The sequence below is a fragment of the Protopterus annectens genome, chromosome 16.part0 (genome assembly GCF_019279795.1).
Source record: "Protopterus annectens isolate FY-2018-M chromosome 16.part0, PAN1.0, whole genome shotgun sequence".
Taxonomy (NCBI): domain Eukaryota; kingdom Metazoa; phylum Chordata; order Ceratodontiformes; family Protopteridae; genus Protopterus; species Protopterus annectens.
Genome location: NC_056750.1, coordinates 261,608,501 through 261,624,559, shown reverse-complemented (window position 1 = coordinate 261,624,559; position 16,059 = coordinate 261,608,501). Strand labels below are relative to the sequence as shown.

At 43.9% G+C, this 16,059-nt stretch overlaps 1 protein-coding gene across 5 annotated transcripts in view; it reads left to right on the top strand.

Moving 5' to 3' along the window:
• Window positions 1-16,059, top strand: part of LOC122791042 (myomegalin-like) — a 3,200,315-nt gene that overhangs the window by 600,895 nt on the left and 2,583,361 nt on the right. For all 5 annotated transcript variants that reach the window (XM_044058817.1, XM_044058818.1, XM_044058820.1 and 2 more), the window contains exon 10: window positions 13,129-13,263. In XM_044058817.1, the coding sequence (XP_043914752.1) occupies window positions 13,129-13,263 (135 nt within the window). The remainder of the gene's footprint in view (window positions 1-13,128; window positions 13,264-16,059) is intronic.

Below are 16,059 nucleotides of genomic sequence, written 5' to 3'. Positions count from 1 at the left end.
TGATGTTCTTTGTATTTCACTGTTGCAGTCATCACCTGTGGGTTATCCCTGCTGTGGTAGCCGCCGGCCCGAATCCTAGAGTCCATGTTTTTCTGCGTCTGCTGCTGCCGCTTACTGCCTGACATCAGGTCGTCAGTGCTATAAAGGAAGGCAGCTGACGTCATTACATCAGTCTTTCTTGCTGTGGAGCCCATAGCAGAAGCAGTTGGCAAGTGTGCCGGTTGGTTGCTACCAGAATTTGAATTACAGCTGAAAACGTCTAAAGCTAAGTACCCAATTAGGGATCCTATTTTTGTGCACTAACAGATGTCTGAAAAAGTTAATTGTTTCGCCTGTGGAAAGCAAATACCACACACAGACTTCCATTCATACTGCATCACTTGTTTAGGCCCAGACCACGACATCCCCCATTGCAGGTTCTGTGCCTTCTTTAACGCGAGAACCATTCATCGTCGAGCTCTTATTGTAGCCAGGTATTTTCATCTTCCGTTTTCGCATTCTCAAATGCCGTCCATCAGCCATCTGTCTGTAGACATTCCAAGAAAATGTAAGGATAAATCTAGAGACAGACCACACAAGACTAAGCCTTCCAACGACTCTACCTCTAAGCAGGTAAGTCAGTTTTCCGGAATTCGGTGAGGTGCATTTGCAGACTCTGATGCCCAATTTGATACCTTCTCAGGCCTCTACTGAGACCCTTTTGGAGTCAGGTATGCCATAGAAATCTTTTGTCTTCTGAGCCTTTGGTTGTCTCTGCCTTGGTTGGGTCCAGAGCCGCGATGCAGGCACCGGCTTCCGAGGAGTTTTTTGCACCATTGAATCTAGACAAAAAACGTTTTCTCAAACTACCATTTCTCTCAGACCGATGGATACTCTTAGATCTAGAGGCAAGGCCACTCCTAGGAAAACTACCTCTAGCCACCATTTTACTCCTGCTCCACCACTCCAAGCTCAAATGCTTAAAATGGTGGAGGATCTTATCACCCTTATCAGGGGTAGTCTGGTCACACCTTGTAAAAGGAAAAGAGACCTTTCTCCTGAAATACTGGAAAAACAGGCAGAACAGGATTCGGAGGAGTCTGATTATTCAGATTTTGAAGAGGAACAACCACCTCTGACTGCTCGAGGATTCAGATGCAGAGGAATCCATTCCTTCTGCCTTCCCGCCAGAAGATCTTTCCTTTGGGGAAACCCTTCACACACTCGGAACATTTCACTGAGAATCCCAGGACTTCCCTCTAAGAAAAGACTAATAGTTTCCAGACCTGTCCCAGCATAAACCCTTAGCCATCCCTTCAGTCTTAGAGATGGTTGATGGTGTCTACCATGAATTCAGCTTGACTCCTGACGCCCTCCAACCTGCTCCCAGGAAACCTGACTGGTATTAGAGTATTGCATTCTCTCAAATACCTGTACAGAAATCCTGCTGCAAACCCAGAGGTCATTACACAGGGACCAAAAGGAGCTAGGCTAGTTCTGCAAAGAATCCTATTCCTACTGACAAGGACTCCAGAGCTCTGGACAGATGGGGTAAAAAAGTATACACTTCTGCAACCTTAGCTATTAGAGCACTCAGCTCAGTTCCACATGTTAAAATATCCACATACTTTAGAACTATTAAAGCAAAAGATTTCAAACTTTCCTGACCTGTCCCAATTTGAGAGAGTTTGCAGATTTACTGCACTCTACTTTTCAAGTGGCTAAACACTCATTGCACTGTGGATACAATGCCCTGGAAGCCTCCAGCAGGGCAGCAATGTCAGGATCTGTCATTAGGCAACATGCATGGTTGAGGGAACAACCTCTCCCTGATCGTGTCAAATCTAAATTACTAGATGCACCCTTGGATAAGGACCGCTTGTTTGGAGTAAAAACAGAAGAGGTGCTTAAAAAGATGGAACACAAAGCAAAATCTATGCAAACAGAAAAAGATTTCCTTCAGGTACAACCTCCTAGGTTCAGCAGGAATTTTCCCTCAAATCACTGGCCCTTTTCTGCACCTAGCATACAGGGAAGGCAAACCCTACGTGGACAGAACCAAACAGTGGACCACTTCCACTCCAAAGGCAGGGAGTTCTAAACCATTCCTCTATGGCAAAAACTCTCAAGGACTCCCTCTCCCCTCTTTTCACTTACCAAAAACTAGGAGGAAGGCTCTCCCTCTGCAAAGAATATTGGCTTTCTGTAACAAAGGACCAATGGGTCTTGAAGATAATTTTTCAGGGATAGAAATTCTCCTTCAGCGAACTCCCAATTCCAAGAGGGTACAAAGACTTTCCTCCAAATCAGTGGGCAGAGGCATTGAAACAAGTCCAAACTCTCATGTCTCAAGGGGATTTAGATCTGTCCCCTCAGATCAACAGGCAAAGACTTTTGTGCCAGACTATTCCTTGTTCCCAGAAAAGAGGGCACTTGGCACCCCATCCTGGATCTATCCATTCTGAACACCTTCCTGGTGATCCCCAAATTCAAAATGCTAACTTTGCAGCAGCTGCTGCCTATGCTGAGAAAAAATTCCTGGTTAGTTACCCTAGATCTAAAAGATGCCTACCTCCACATCCCCATAAGGGAATCCTGCAGGAAATTCCTTCACTTCAAAGCAGGCTCACAACACTTTCAGTTCTCTGCGCTACCCTTTGGCTTATCTACTCCTCCCTGGGTATTTACCAAATGCTTAGCCCCGGCCATAGCCTTCTGCAGACAGAAAAATATACAAAGTTACCCTTATCTGGACGACTGCCTTATTCAGGCAGATTGCAAAGAAAAGCTCCTCAAGGACCTCCTCTTTGCCAAAACCCTCCTAACCTCCTTAGGGTACACAGTCAACGAGAAGAAATCAAGCCAAAACACCCTCCAAGAAGATCATTTTCTTGGGAGCACTGCTGGACATACCATTCCAAATGGAAAAGCAGAGCTTCCTGCCTCTCTACTTTACCCAACTGGCTTCCAGAAGTCACCTCACTGCGAGGAAGTTCCCCCAAGCCTTGGGGTACATGGCATCTTGCATCCTTCTAATTCCTCTGGCCAGGCGTCCCATGAGAAAACTTCAGTGGTACCTAAAGAACCTTTGGTGTCAGTGCACTCAACCACTAGAGACCTCTCTCCCTTTGCCCCCCTGTATAAGGGCCATGTTTCTCTGGTGGGCAGGGACCTGTGCTCAGAACAAGGGTCTTTCCTTCACCTTCTGCCCAACCAGGCCGACCATTACCACCAACACCTCAGACATAGCTTGGTGTGCTCACTTAGAAGGCAGTTGCAACCAAGGTCTTGGGGATGCCCAGCACCTTCCCTTACATATCATCCAGAAGGAAATGATGGCAGTACAAAAGGCTCTGACATCCTTTAAACTCAATCTCAAGCCAATGGTTCTCCTTATCAAAACAGGCACCACCACAGTAATGTGGTACATCAACAAAAAGGGAGGGACCCAATCTTACCCTCTGTGCAGGTTAGTCATAAAACTCTGGCTGACTGCCTCTTCATGGGACTACACCTGATAGCCCAATACCTACCAGGGATCAACAACACCCTGGCAGACCACTTGAGCAGAAACTTTCTGGACCCCCATGAATGGCAGCTCCACAGAAAACTATTTTTACAAATCACTCAGGCATGGGGGACTCCGTAGGTGGATCTCTTTGCTTCGCATCTCAACCATCAGCTGAAAAAATTCTGTACCAGGGAGTATCACCACCTAGTGTGGAAGGTGGATGACTTGACCTTCCCCTGGAACACCCTCTTTGTGTACACATTCCCTCCTCTGCCTCTTATTCCCAAGGTACTGATCAGAATAAGGGAGGAAAGACCAAAGGCCATCCTCATTGCTCCAGATTGGCTCAGACAACATTGGTACCCCTTACTGTTCAGCCTGACCTTAAGCCTCCTAGGCAGCTTCCCCTGATTTCAGACCTCTTAACTCTGGGGGGGGGGGGATGCTACACCCAGACTTGCAGACTCTCAAGCTATCAGCATGGCTAATACTCTAAAGGCAAACAAGGAGCCCCCTGTTAAGCGAACCTGTCCTAAACATTATCATAGAGGCCAGAAGGCCCAGCACCAGAAAATGTTATGCAGGAAAATGGAAAAGGTTCTACTGCTGGAGCCAATCCAGAGGGGGCCATACCTTACAACCTTCCATCCCGCTTATCCTGGACTGCCTAGCAGAGCTAATTAATAGTGGCCTCTCCTTCTCTATTAAAATCCACACCTCTGCCATTTCAGCTAATTTTGATACAGAACAGCCCCTGTTCTCCCATCCTTTGATTAAACAATTCCTCAGAGGGGTGTCTAATATCCGACCTCCTAGAAGGCCACCCACTCCAGCTTGGGACCTGATATATGTTTTGGAAAAACTAACTTTACCACCCTTCAAATCTGCTGCTTCAGCAGAACTAAGATACCTTTCCTGGAAGACTACTTTTCTGCTAGCCATCACCTTAGCCAGAAGGGTTTCAGAACTTTAGGCACTGATGGCCATTGAGCCCTACATCATCTTCCATGCAGACAGGGTCTCCCTGAGGACTAATCCCTCCTTTATGCCCAAGGTGGTATCTAATGTAACTCTCAACCACGCCATACATCTACCCACTTTCTTTGCTAACCTTCAAAACAAGGGAGAAAGAATTCTGCACTCACTAGATATGCACAGACAGCTCAGATACTATCTGGACCGTACTATAACCCCTTCAGGAAAACAGACCAACTACTTGTCAGCTTTGCCCCAGGGGCAGAGGGGAAGCCCATTTCCAAATGGATATCACACTGTATACATTTCTGCTACAGATTGCATGGGAACCCCTCCCTCCAAGTCTGTTCGAACCCATTGCATTAGGGCAGCCTCCACTTTCATAGCATTCCTCAGAGGAGTTCCCACCAGGGCATCCTGGAAGCTGCTACTTGGACTTCTGTCCATACCTTTACCAAGCATTGCTACCTACCTCTATTTTCTATGGCTAGGGCATGGTTTGGCTCTGCAGTTCTGCAGGGCATGCTGACCCATTCCTAGGTCTCTCACTAATCCTACCACCCGTCTCAGCTTTGGGAATCTTCCTACAGGAGATGACTGCAGCAGTGAAGCATGAAGAACATAGTACAGTTGTGTACACTTACCACAAATGGAGATGTTCGAGTCTATTCACTGTTGCAGTCCTGGTTTCCCACCCTCCTTCCCCCTTATACCTTCTTTATTTAGGGAGACATAAGCTTCCAACGATGGCTTTTAGCCACCAAGGCGACTTTACCATATTTACTTGGGCCTCTGACTGGTTAGGGCAAGAAAAACTGATGTAATTACGTCAACTGCTTTCCTTTATAGCACTGACATCCTGACGTCAGGCAGCAAGCGACAGCAGCTGACGCAGAAAAAACATTGACTCTGGTATTTGGGCTGGCCGCAGGCTACCACAGCAGGGATAAACCCACAGGTGATGACTGCAACAGTGAATACACTCAAACATCTACATTAATGTAAGTGTACACAACTGTACTTTTCTCCTCCTCAGGTGTCACAGGAAAAAGAATGAATGGAATTTTCCCGGTGCCTATTTAAGGCCATTTTATTTCATTTTATTTTATTTATGACTTTTGTTTATCGGGGAAGTCCGACTAGACTAAGTAGCCTATTTTTAGTGGAGTTCTTGGGAGAAAAGCTTCACGTGTACACTAAGCTAATTGCACACTAAATACAAATTTTAATATTTCAATAACATAAGTATTTATATTTTATAATATATATATATATATATATATATATATATATATATATATCATAATATATAATTATCTACAAATCATAAGTAATATAGTTGTAAGATATAAGGAATAATTGTTACCGATTTGGTATACATCGGAGTCAAGTCTAATACTACATTTGTTATATAGATCATAGAGTGAGAGTTAAATTTATTATACAGTTGGTAAAGTAAACAATAGGCTTGATTGGAGAAGGTTATATTTTATAATCATAGTAAAAAAAAAAATAGACCAGTCAATGCAAGAAAATATTTAAAAGCATAGATTATATTAATGACAAGATGACTTCTGTAATCACATTATCCACAAGAGCATTAAGGAAATAAGAGAATTATCACAGGGTTTGAACAGTCATGGTTGCAATTATGACAGTCATGGACAGATTTTGTTGCATTTGAGGATACTGTGTAGCTCGTGTAGAGAAATCTGCTGAGGTAGTAGATGAGTGGCTTAATAGAGAAAGAAGAGAAGAAGGTATTGAAGATGGAGTCGTAGGAATCTTGTGCAGTTTGGCTAGAGGTGGAGTATTGAGAAGATAAGGGCCTTATGGGCAATCTGTCAAATTAGGAAGAGAGGAGAAGAGTGGATAAGAGAGAGAAAATCTGTTCAGCCCAGGGAAGTGCAGGAACATAGCCAACTGTCATTTAGATGAGGCTTGAGTTTTTTAAACTTAGTGAGGTGACTGGTGTTGAGTATATTCTGTAGGATGGAGTTGCATTTTTTAGAGACTTGATATGAGTAAAGAGTCCCAGAAGCTGTTGTTGGGTTTAGATACATTCAGTAGTAATTTAAGAGGATCTCATGAGTCTGTTATTGGTGGGGGTTTATACTAGGGTTTAGAGAGCTGGACATTTGTCAGGTTTATATATGATAGTGTGGGTTAGTGTTGGTGTGTTTTTAGGGATAGGATGTTGGGTAGTTCCAGCCATTTTAGTTGTTGTAGAGTGGCACAGTGTTGGGTTCTCTGTGGTAGGTTATTGATGAATTTGGCTATCTTGTGGTAGCATGTTGGTAGCATGTTTCTAGCTTGTTCAGATCTGTATTTGTAAGGTTTGTGAATATAGGGGAGGTGTACATTAGTGTGGATATTAAGTTGTTTCTGGCGATAGCTTGCCTGGATGAGTTGGTGAGGTAGGGCTTTATTCCGGAGAAAACCTAATTTTATGTGGACTATTAACCAGTGCAGCCAGTGGTGACACCTGAGATTGGTTTGATTGTTGTGTTAGATGACGTGATTTTAAAGTGCTGAGTAAGGTTTTGGGATTTGCGATGATTAAGAAAGAATCGATTTGGTTTTGTTAGGATTTAGTATGATCTGGTAGTTGTGTAAATAAGTTTTGATGGCAGAGAAAGATTTTTGGGTGATGTCTTGGAGTTGTGGCAGGGAGGATGTGGTGCAGATGACAGTGACGTTATCTGCGTATTGTATGGTAGTCAAGGCTTGTTGTGGTGTGCAGTTTGTTTGTGAAGATAGAGAAGTGGGCCAAGTATGGATCCTTGTGGGACTTGAGACAGTTATGTTTAGTAGGGAGGAGAGATTGTTTTGCCATGTGACAGCTTGTTGGCGATAGGAAAGATGGTTTGGAACCAGGAAGGATTTCTTTAGATATGTGAAGGGTTGTGAGTTTCTGTAGGAGCTTTTGGTGGGATACTGTGTCAAATGCTTTTGATGTATCTAGAAATATGGAGGAAAAGTTGTCCATTTTTGAGTTGGTTTACAGTGTTGGTAAAATTTAGTAGGGCAGTAGAGATGCTACGGCTGGGTCGAAATCCGTGCTATGATTTGGTTAGGAGAGTTTTAGATAATAGATGAAGTAATTGTGTGTGGACACACTTTTCCAAAATTTTAGAGAGGGGTGATGATATGGATATTGGTCTGTAGTTGGAAAGTTCTGTAGAGGAGAGGACTTTGTGGAGAGGTAGTACATTGGAAATTTTCCAGATCTTAGGGATATACTGCTCTGAGATGGATCTGTTAATAAAGATGGATGCAGGGTAAGAGATGACATATGCTGCTAATCTGAGGTATTCATTTGGAAGTTTGTCTGTAGCAAGAGATGTGAGTTTGTTTGTTAATCATTTTTTTTTATTCTGTCTATTTGGATGGGTTTGAAGTGTGAGAGATGTTGATGAGGCATTGGTTCCTGGTGGGTTGGTTTGTGGTATGTCCTTTTTGTGACCTGTGAGTGAAAGAATAGAGTTAGTGAAGAACAAGTTGAATTGGGTTGCTATACTCTCTCTAGGATTTAGGTGTTTGGACTTCTGTCTCTTAAGCTCCCCTTTTCTTTCCACTGCACCTTTGTCTCATCTCCCTCAAAAGAGGCAACATGAGTCCTCTTCTGAGGAGGAGGATGAGGCTGATTCAGATAAACATTCCCTGGCCTTCTCATCTCAGATTCACTCCCCAGGCCAAATTAGTTCTGATGATGAGGATACTTTATTCCCTGACTTGCCTGTTGAGTAATCTCCTGTGGGGAAACCATCACAAAAATAAGGCATTTTGGCTGGTAATCAAGGCAAGTGGCAGATTTGCAGAAGAGCGGTTACAGTTTACTGTAGGTAGGAGCCTGTGTGCCACTACCAGTTCCCCAGTTTTGAATGCTTTTTGGATGCATTTGAATCAACTTCTACTTCTCCAAAGAATAAAGTAAAAGTGAAAAAGCAGCAAAGCAAAGACCAGGAAGGGACCGGACCACAAAACGTATAAGCTTTCGTTTGTTTAATAAAACACCACAAACTTCATCAGAATAATCAACTTCATGGTGTTTTATTAAACGAACGAAAGCTTATACATTTTGTGGTCCGGTCCCTTCCTGTCTGTTTTGCTGCTTTTTCACTTTCACTTCTACTTCTCCTAACAGTCAGCCTCTGGCCCCTGAGAGGCCTAATAGGTTATAGTGCCTGAAGACTTAAAATTCTCCCATAAAAATCCTTTGCCAGACCTCTCTGTTTTCTATTTCAACAAACCCTCCAAACTTTTACCAGCTGCTAATGCCCTACCTTCAGACAGACATGGCTATGGATAGATATGGTAAGAAGGTTTACACCTCTGCCAGTCTTGGCCATCAGAGCTTTGAATTAGCAAACACAAATGAGTAAATACCTGTAATCTGTTCTCTGTGAATTGAACAAAATCTTATCTAACCTTGAAGTGTCTAAAACTAAACAGCAGGCTATTTACATGGTGAGTCAGGCTGCCTATGTGGCAAGACATATTATAAAGTAGACTGATGATGCAGTGGAAATTTCATCCAGAGCAGCAAATTCTGGATCTGTTATCAGACAGTTTGCATCCTGAGTCCCTTCCTGTGGATATTAAAACTGAACTTTTGGATTCCCTCTCTTAATAGGGATCTGTTATTTGTTTATTTTGCAGTTTGCCAGGCTAGTCCATTGGGCCACAAGGAGCCCGTTTTCATTGGAGTCCTGGGGAGAAAAGCTCCAGAAAAATACAGGTACATAGTACACATTGCACATATACATTACAGATTATCTCATAGGAATACAAAGTAAATATGATAAGAAACTGTTAACAATGATGGAATACATTAGTATAGTTCATTAAACAGCAATAAAAAACACTTTTGTAAAAAAAAAAAAAAAAGTAGCAGCATAGGGTAACTGTTAAGTAGTTGGTCAAATAGTTCAATAGAGCTGTGGAGCTATAGGAGGCAGTGATGGCATATTTAGTTCTAGGAAAGTAGGAAGTGGTATTAGAAGGATTAGGTAGGATGGGAACAGGTGCACTTCCATTGTGAAGTTAGGTTTGAGTGCAGCAAGGTTTTAAATGAGGAGAGACTGATGATGCGGATAGGAGACTAGGGAATTCCAGAGGCGTGCAAGAGAGAAGGGCATTAGGTGATTACAGCTGGACGTTTAGGTTTGTGCAGTTTAATTAGTTTTTGGGAATTAGATCTTAGAAGCTGTTCTGGTTCATGCATTTCAAAGGTAGTGGCTAGGGAGGAACAAAGAGAGGGGTTGTAAATGAGTTTGTGTGCTGGATGAGTTTGATATAAGTGAGGAGGTTAGGTAGCTCAAGCCAGTTTAGTTGGTGAAGAAAATTACAATGGTGAGAAATGGCTCTGTGACCTGCCGCAAATTTTCATATCTTGTTATAGCAAGAGGAGAGTTTTGTTTTGAGGGAGGATTTCAGGTTGGTGAGGCTAGATGCACCATATAGCATGGATGAGATGAGTATTGGCTAGTATGAGCCTGGTGGAAGGAGAGAGAACGATTATAGCATACCAAGTTTTTTGTGTTTTTTTTTTTTTTTTTTTTTTTTTTGATATTTACTTGTAAATGTTTGTCGAATTTTAGTTGATCATCTATGAGTACTCTTAGTAGTTTAGTGTCGGAGACTATTTCTAAGGGAGTATTGTTTTTGCTGGTGATTATGAATGAGTGTTTATCTAGGGAGGAGGTTTTGGAGGCGGTGAATAAGATAAGTTTAATTCTGGTTGCATTAAGAGCCAGATGGTTGTCTAGCATCCACTGCTCAGTAGAGGAGAAGGCGTTTTGGGTAAGCTTATTTAGAGTGGGGGTAGAAGGGGAGAAGCAGATAATGGTAGAATTGTTGGCATATTGGTTGAGGCTGGAGTTTGGAATGGCTTGGTAGAAGTAGTTAATGAATATATTGAATAGTAGGGGGCCTAAAATGGAACCTTAGGGGACACCTGTGGAAGTGTTAAGGAAGGGTGAAGTAGCTTTATTCCATTTGACTGCTTGTCTGGTTGTGAGGTAGCTGGAGAACCACTTGTTACAGAAAGGAGATAGGTTTAGTTTGGAGAGTTTATTAAGAAGGATTATTTGATCCTGAGGCTGCAGACTTGCTTAAATCTTTACAGGAAAAAAGAAGAATGATGCAAGATTTTAACCAAATCTTTTTTTACTTTGGTTCTCTGGTGTTAGAGGAAACTGCCTGTCTCAGCCCACTCCTTTTTTGCAGAGGCTGTAGATCCACCCAGGAGTGCAGAAAAATATCAAGAAAAGATTTCAGGATAAACCTGCTAGAGACTCCCATTTCTGGGAAACCTCTCGCAGACAAGTCCGTCTGGCTGTTTTCTGCCACCTCTTGTCCATCCCTACATCTGTCAAAAAGTTTAACCTTGTCCTTTTTCTGCTTGGCAACTCATAGCTGTGAAGAAGTGGGTCCTAATAAGGCTTCAGAATGTCTTGGAAGGATATCATAATTTTCAAAGGTTTCCCACTGCTCCATCCCAGCCAAGTGCACTCTTTCCTCCTGTCTTGCAGGGCCTTTAGGGAGAAGGCACAATAGAACCTGTGCCACTATAGCATGTAGGAAAAGGCTTTTATTCCAGACTTTTCCTGCTACCTAGAGAAGGAGTATAAAGACCCATCCTAGATTTGTCCCATCTCTCTGAAGGTACCATCTTTCAAAATGCTTCGTCTTCAGACTCTTCTTCCTCATGGCTTTCTGGTATCCATGGATCTGAAGGATGCATATCTTCAGAATCCCATTCATCCATCTTACATGTGTTTTCTCAGGTTCTCTGCTTTACCCTTTGGGTTATCCATAGCCCCTAAAATTTTCACAAAATGCCTAGCCCCTGCTGTCGCCTTTTGCAGAACTCTGGCGATTTTAGATGTTCCCATACCTGAATGACCTACTAATACAAGCATCCTCTCAGGAAGACCTGTTGAAGCCTCCGCTGTGGTGTCTCCCTTCTATAAGTCTAGGGTTTATGATAAATCTGTCTGTTAACCCCTACCCAAGACCTGCACGCATCTCTTGCTGGGTTTTCTCAATAGAGAATGTCTAGTCTATTGCCATGTATTTTCAGTCTATACTGCCTCTTCATTTTATCCTACAGTTTTGAATACTGTAGCAGTAGCACAAATACTGTTATGGTTATTCTTGCACAACTGTACGTACTTGGTGACTTGCATTTCAGCAGACATTCTTAATGCAAATGTAGGTGTGTGACTGCAGTTATTTTGATTATCCCCAGTGTCTGTGTATTTATAATACAGTGGTTATCTGCATTTCTTGTGAAAATGTTTTTAATTTCAATGCAGTTTAATAGTAGAAACTAAAGATGTAGTGTTTATTGGCTGTTGATGTTGGTCAGTGCTGCTGCAACTTCCTGACCCCATGTGCAAAAAAAAAAAAAAAAGGCTACTGATGGATGGAGTGATGTAAACATATTTTGTACTTGTTTTTTGTGATGTTGGCAAGAGTTTTCACTGTATGATCCCTTCAACCTGTAATGGAGGCCCATAGGATATATGCAAATGGCCCTTTAATAACATCACTTGTTTCAGCTACATGGTTTTTGAATGCCCTTGACTCTCTGTTATTTACTTTAAGTCTTTATGGTTACATTCAGATCAGTAAAGCCAAAGTCTACTAGCTGTGGACATGCATGTTTTGGCCCTTTTATTGACCTCATCAGCACAGCACAAGTGGATAGTCCGACCATGCTCCCTTAAGGGGTCATTTGCATTTAACCCATGGGCCTCCGGTATAGGGGCTTTTAAGGTATGGTATAATGAAAACTCTAGCTTGGCTGTTTATTTTTTTTTTCCTTCCTGCAGTTTTTAATAGTTTGTGTGACCTTTTTTACCATTTGGTTTGGATGTTTTATGACCATGAAATTTTATAAATTAATTTGAGCAGCTTGTGTTTTATATCAGTTTTGTAACATGCTTTTATGCTTGTGTTTTATATCAGTTTTGTAACATGCTTTTATGCATTTCACTGAAGCAAATAATATACTTTGACAAATACTTCTAATGTTGGTGTTTTTATAGCGTAGAAGAATGCTTTTCTTAATGATAGATCAATCTTAGAATTAAAATGATGGTGTAGTAGTAGGTGTTTCAAAACAGTTAACTTCTTTTTAATTTTGTAGTGGTAGTAGCTAGTTCCTCTTTCTTCATTTAGTCTTCCTAAGTACCAATTCCAGCAGGTCTGAGGAAATCCCAGCGCAACCCGTACCTTGACTGTGTATCGTTGCTGTATAATAATATAGTGTTTTAGTAATAAGACTGAAACATTTTTACATAAAGAGGTTAAGAGAAATTTCTTGAGATACAGAGATTCAGTCTGTATGAAAAGTGTGTTTGAGGAAGACATCCAGCAGATACTTCTGTAGGTCTTTTTTCTTTTGGGGTTGAATTTTGTTGCTAGTCTTGTCTATTCTGTGTAGAAGTTCAGTTGGGCAGTTAATGTCCTCTGAGAAGTGATGTTATGTAACTTGTATACAGAGATACAGTTGGGCTCTGCTTACCAGCTAATAAGAAGTGATGAACTCAATTCATTTTATTTGAAGAAACTGTATTGCAGAATAGGTTGAAATGCCATTTGCCTTTTTTCAGGTTATGCAATGTTCATTTTAAATTATTTTTCTTTTTCAGAATTTGACTGAGAAGCAGAAATGTTTCAGTAACCTAGAGATGTCGCACAAAAAAGCTTTGGAGGAACTAGCAGACACCAAGACAATACTTTCCGATATACAGGGGAAGTTGGGGGAAGCAGATAACAACAATAAGGTATACATTTAAAACTTGCATCTTAAATGTCTGTGGCTAAATAAGACATTTTCTTAGAATTATATATTTTGTGTGTGTGCGCGTGCGCGCACATATGTGTATATGTAGTATATATGTTTTGGTTTAACATAATGGTTTTCTAAAATGGACAATCTGAAGTAGTTAACTTAATTTGTTCATCAACCTGTGGGTATCGGATCCGAGCCGGCAGCTTTATTCAGCTAAGATCCAAGCTCCTCCCCTTTACCCATAACCCCCTGCCATCCTTCTCTATCCTCAGATCTCATTTGCCGTTGCTTATTCAAGCACCTAGAATGAGTTCCAGGCATTGGGTTTTGTGAGTTTTTCAAGAAAAATTACCTTTTTTTCACCTAGTTTATCAGTTTAATTATTAAGCGAGTGAGTGTTGTTCCCTTTTGTCGTTAATTAAGTGAGTTTTGTTGGTAAAATTTATATATTTTTTAGTTAGTCTAGTCTTCCCTCTTTCCTGTGTGTGTGAAGGTGTGTTTGGGTTTGGCCTGTTTTATTACTATGGCCGAGGCCCTAAAACCATTTTTTCTAAATGCACCGAGTGTGGCCATAAGCTATCTCCGGCGGATGGCCACACTCGGTGTGTTGTCTGCCTTGGGGTTGACCATCTGTCTTTGGGCTGCACAATTTGTGCAGCCTTCAACCCCAGGGCTTTGAGGGATAGGAGGTCGAAGTTGATTATGGCAGGACTTCTGTCCCCGGACTCTGCTTCGTCCTCTTCTCCTTCGGCGGCACTGGCTGCTACCGCAGCGGTCCCACCTTCTGTCCCTGCTCCCCTGGCCGGGACTCACCCTCCCACCATGGCTCAGGAGGAGAGGGAATCTAGGAGGGAGAAACGAAAGGAGAAGCACCACAAGCGGCGGGCTGAAGCTTCCTCTTCGGCTCTGCCAGCTAAGCAGTTAGTCTCTCCTAGGGCTTCCGGCCTTCTCCTTACCGGCTCCATTCACCCCGCTTTTCCCCGGGGCTGGAGGAGGAGACCCGGTCGCCTTCGAGGTCTTCGAGGCGTCACTCCAGGCCTGCCTTGGTGGCCTCGTCTAGATCAACCCGAAGTTTGTCAGATGCAGATATGGACCGGATGATGCGTATGTTTCTCCAGGCCCAACTGCAGATGGGAGTGCTCCTGCCTCCCGCCCCTCCCTCCGGGGGAGAGCTCGACCCCCTTTTTCACCCCGATTGCTCCTTCTCCGACCCACTTCTGGGGTTTGGAGCCGTCGGATCCAGGCAGCATCGGAGCTGGGGGAGGCTCTGTGCCGATAGTACACCCTACTTCAGCTCCGACCGCACCCTCGAGTTTGTCGGGTCCTTTTTCGGATCTGAGCTCTCGGAGCTGTGAGCTGAGCTTCGAATCCGGAGGTGTCAGTGTGTCTTCGGCTCCGTCTCGGTTGGAGCATACTGGCACTTTGGATCCAATTGCATCAGCGCCGGCTCCGGTCCGCACCTCTGATCCGAAGGGGCTGCTCTTGGAGCTTAGAGCAGTTCTCCTTCGGCGTTCGATGTTGTGGAGTGGGTCTTGTCGAGGGACTCTAGGCCCCAGGCTCCTGCTGCGGTTCCGCCCATCACTCCCTCTCAGACGGGCCTACCTTCCATCACCCGCCCCAAGGGACAGCCTGCGCCTACGTCCCAGATGGTTCCCTTAGAGGAACAGAATGTGGTTGGTGAGGCATCCTCGGACAGCCCCCCCGAGGAGGTTCCTCACAAACGTAATTGCAAGAGGAGGCACTTGGAATCACCCAAGTCCCTGACAGAGGACACAGACTTAGAGGAAGGGGAAGGTTCCCCAAGGTCACCCCCCGAGGACATCTCCTTCGGAGACATTATAGAAATGCTTCATATTAGAGGGGGGTGGTCAGCCCAAAAGCCTTCCTCCGATGAGTCTGTGTTTCTGGAGGCGACGCAGGCCCATCTACCTCTTGGGTGTCCCCTCCTGCCGATCCCCTGATAGATCTGATCACTACCAGGGCATGGAAGGAACCGGACACTGTGGAGCCCATACCAAAGAGACCATACAAAATTCTCAGTCCACCCACAGATAGGACGGTTTGGAGCAAGGGTGCTCCAGTAGATGCCATGTTGGTGGAGGCTGCCACCAAGAAGGAACTGGCCCAGGAGAGTTGCTCGGTCCACCCTCCCGACAAGGAGTCTCGGACGATGGACCGCATAAGGAAGCGGATGTTTGCTTCAGCCACCTTCTCTGTAAGGTCGCTGAACTACTTGGCACATGTGATAAGACTCCAGCGGGATCTCATCAAAGTATATGCAGGGTCTCCCCCAGAGTCCATGTCGGCCGAGGATAAGAAAATATTCTCAGCCCGAATGGCCACTCATAAGTCCATTTCGAACACTTCTATGCAACTTCTTTCCCATGCCATGGAAGGAGCCGCTAGAGCTAGCTGAGCGGGCATAGTCTTATGGCGGCATGCTTGGCTCCATCTCTGTGACTTTGCGGAACCCTTCAAGGCATCCATCGCAAATGCCCCTTTTGACGGCTCTTCACTGTTTGGCAAGACCGCCCGCGACACGCTGGTCCAGAGCGAGAAAGATGGGAAGACGTCTGCAGTCAGGATCCGCTTCTCGGCTCCCCAGAGGTCCTTCTCCAGGCACCAAAGGGGATAAAAGAAGATGTGGTTCCGGAAATCTCAACAGTCTCATTTCGCTCTGGACCCCTCGTCCTTCAGAGGCAGAGGAGGACAAGGGTGGACGCTGGCCCAGAGGCAGAGGGGGACCGAAGAATTTCGGGTCGAGAGAACCCTTTTCGGATCGGCCTGC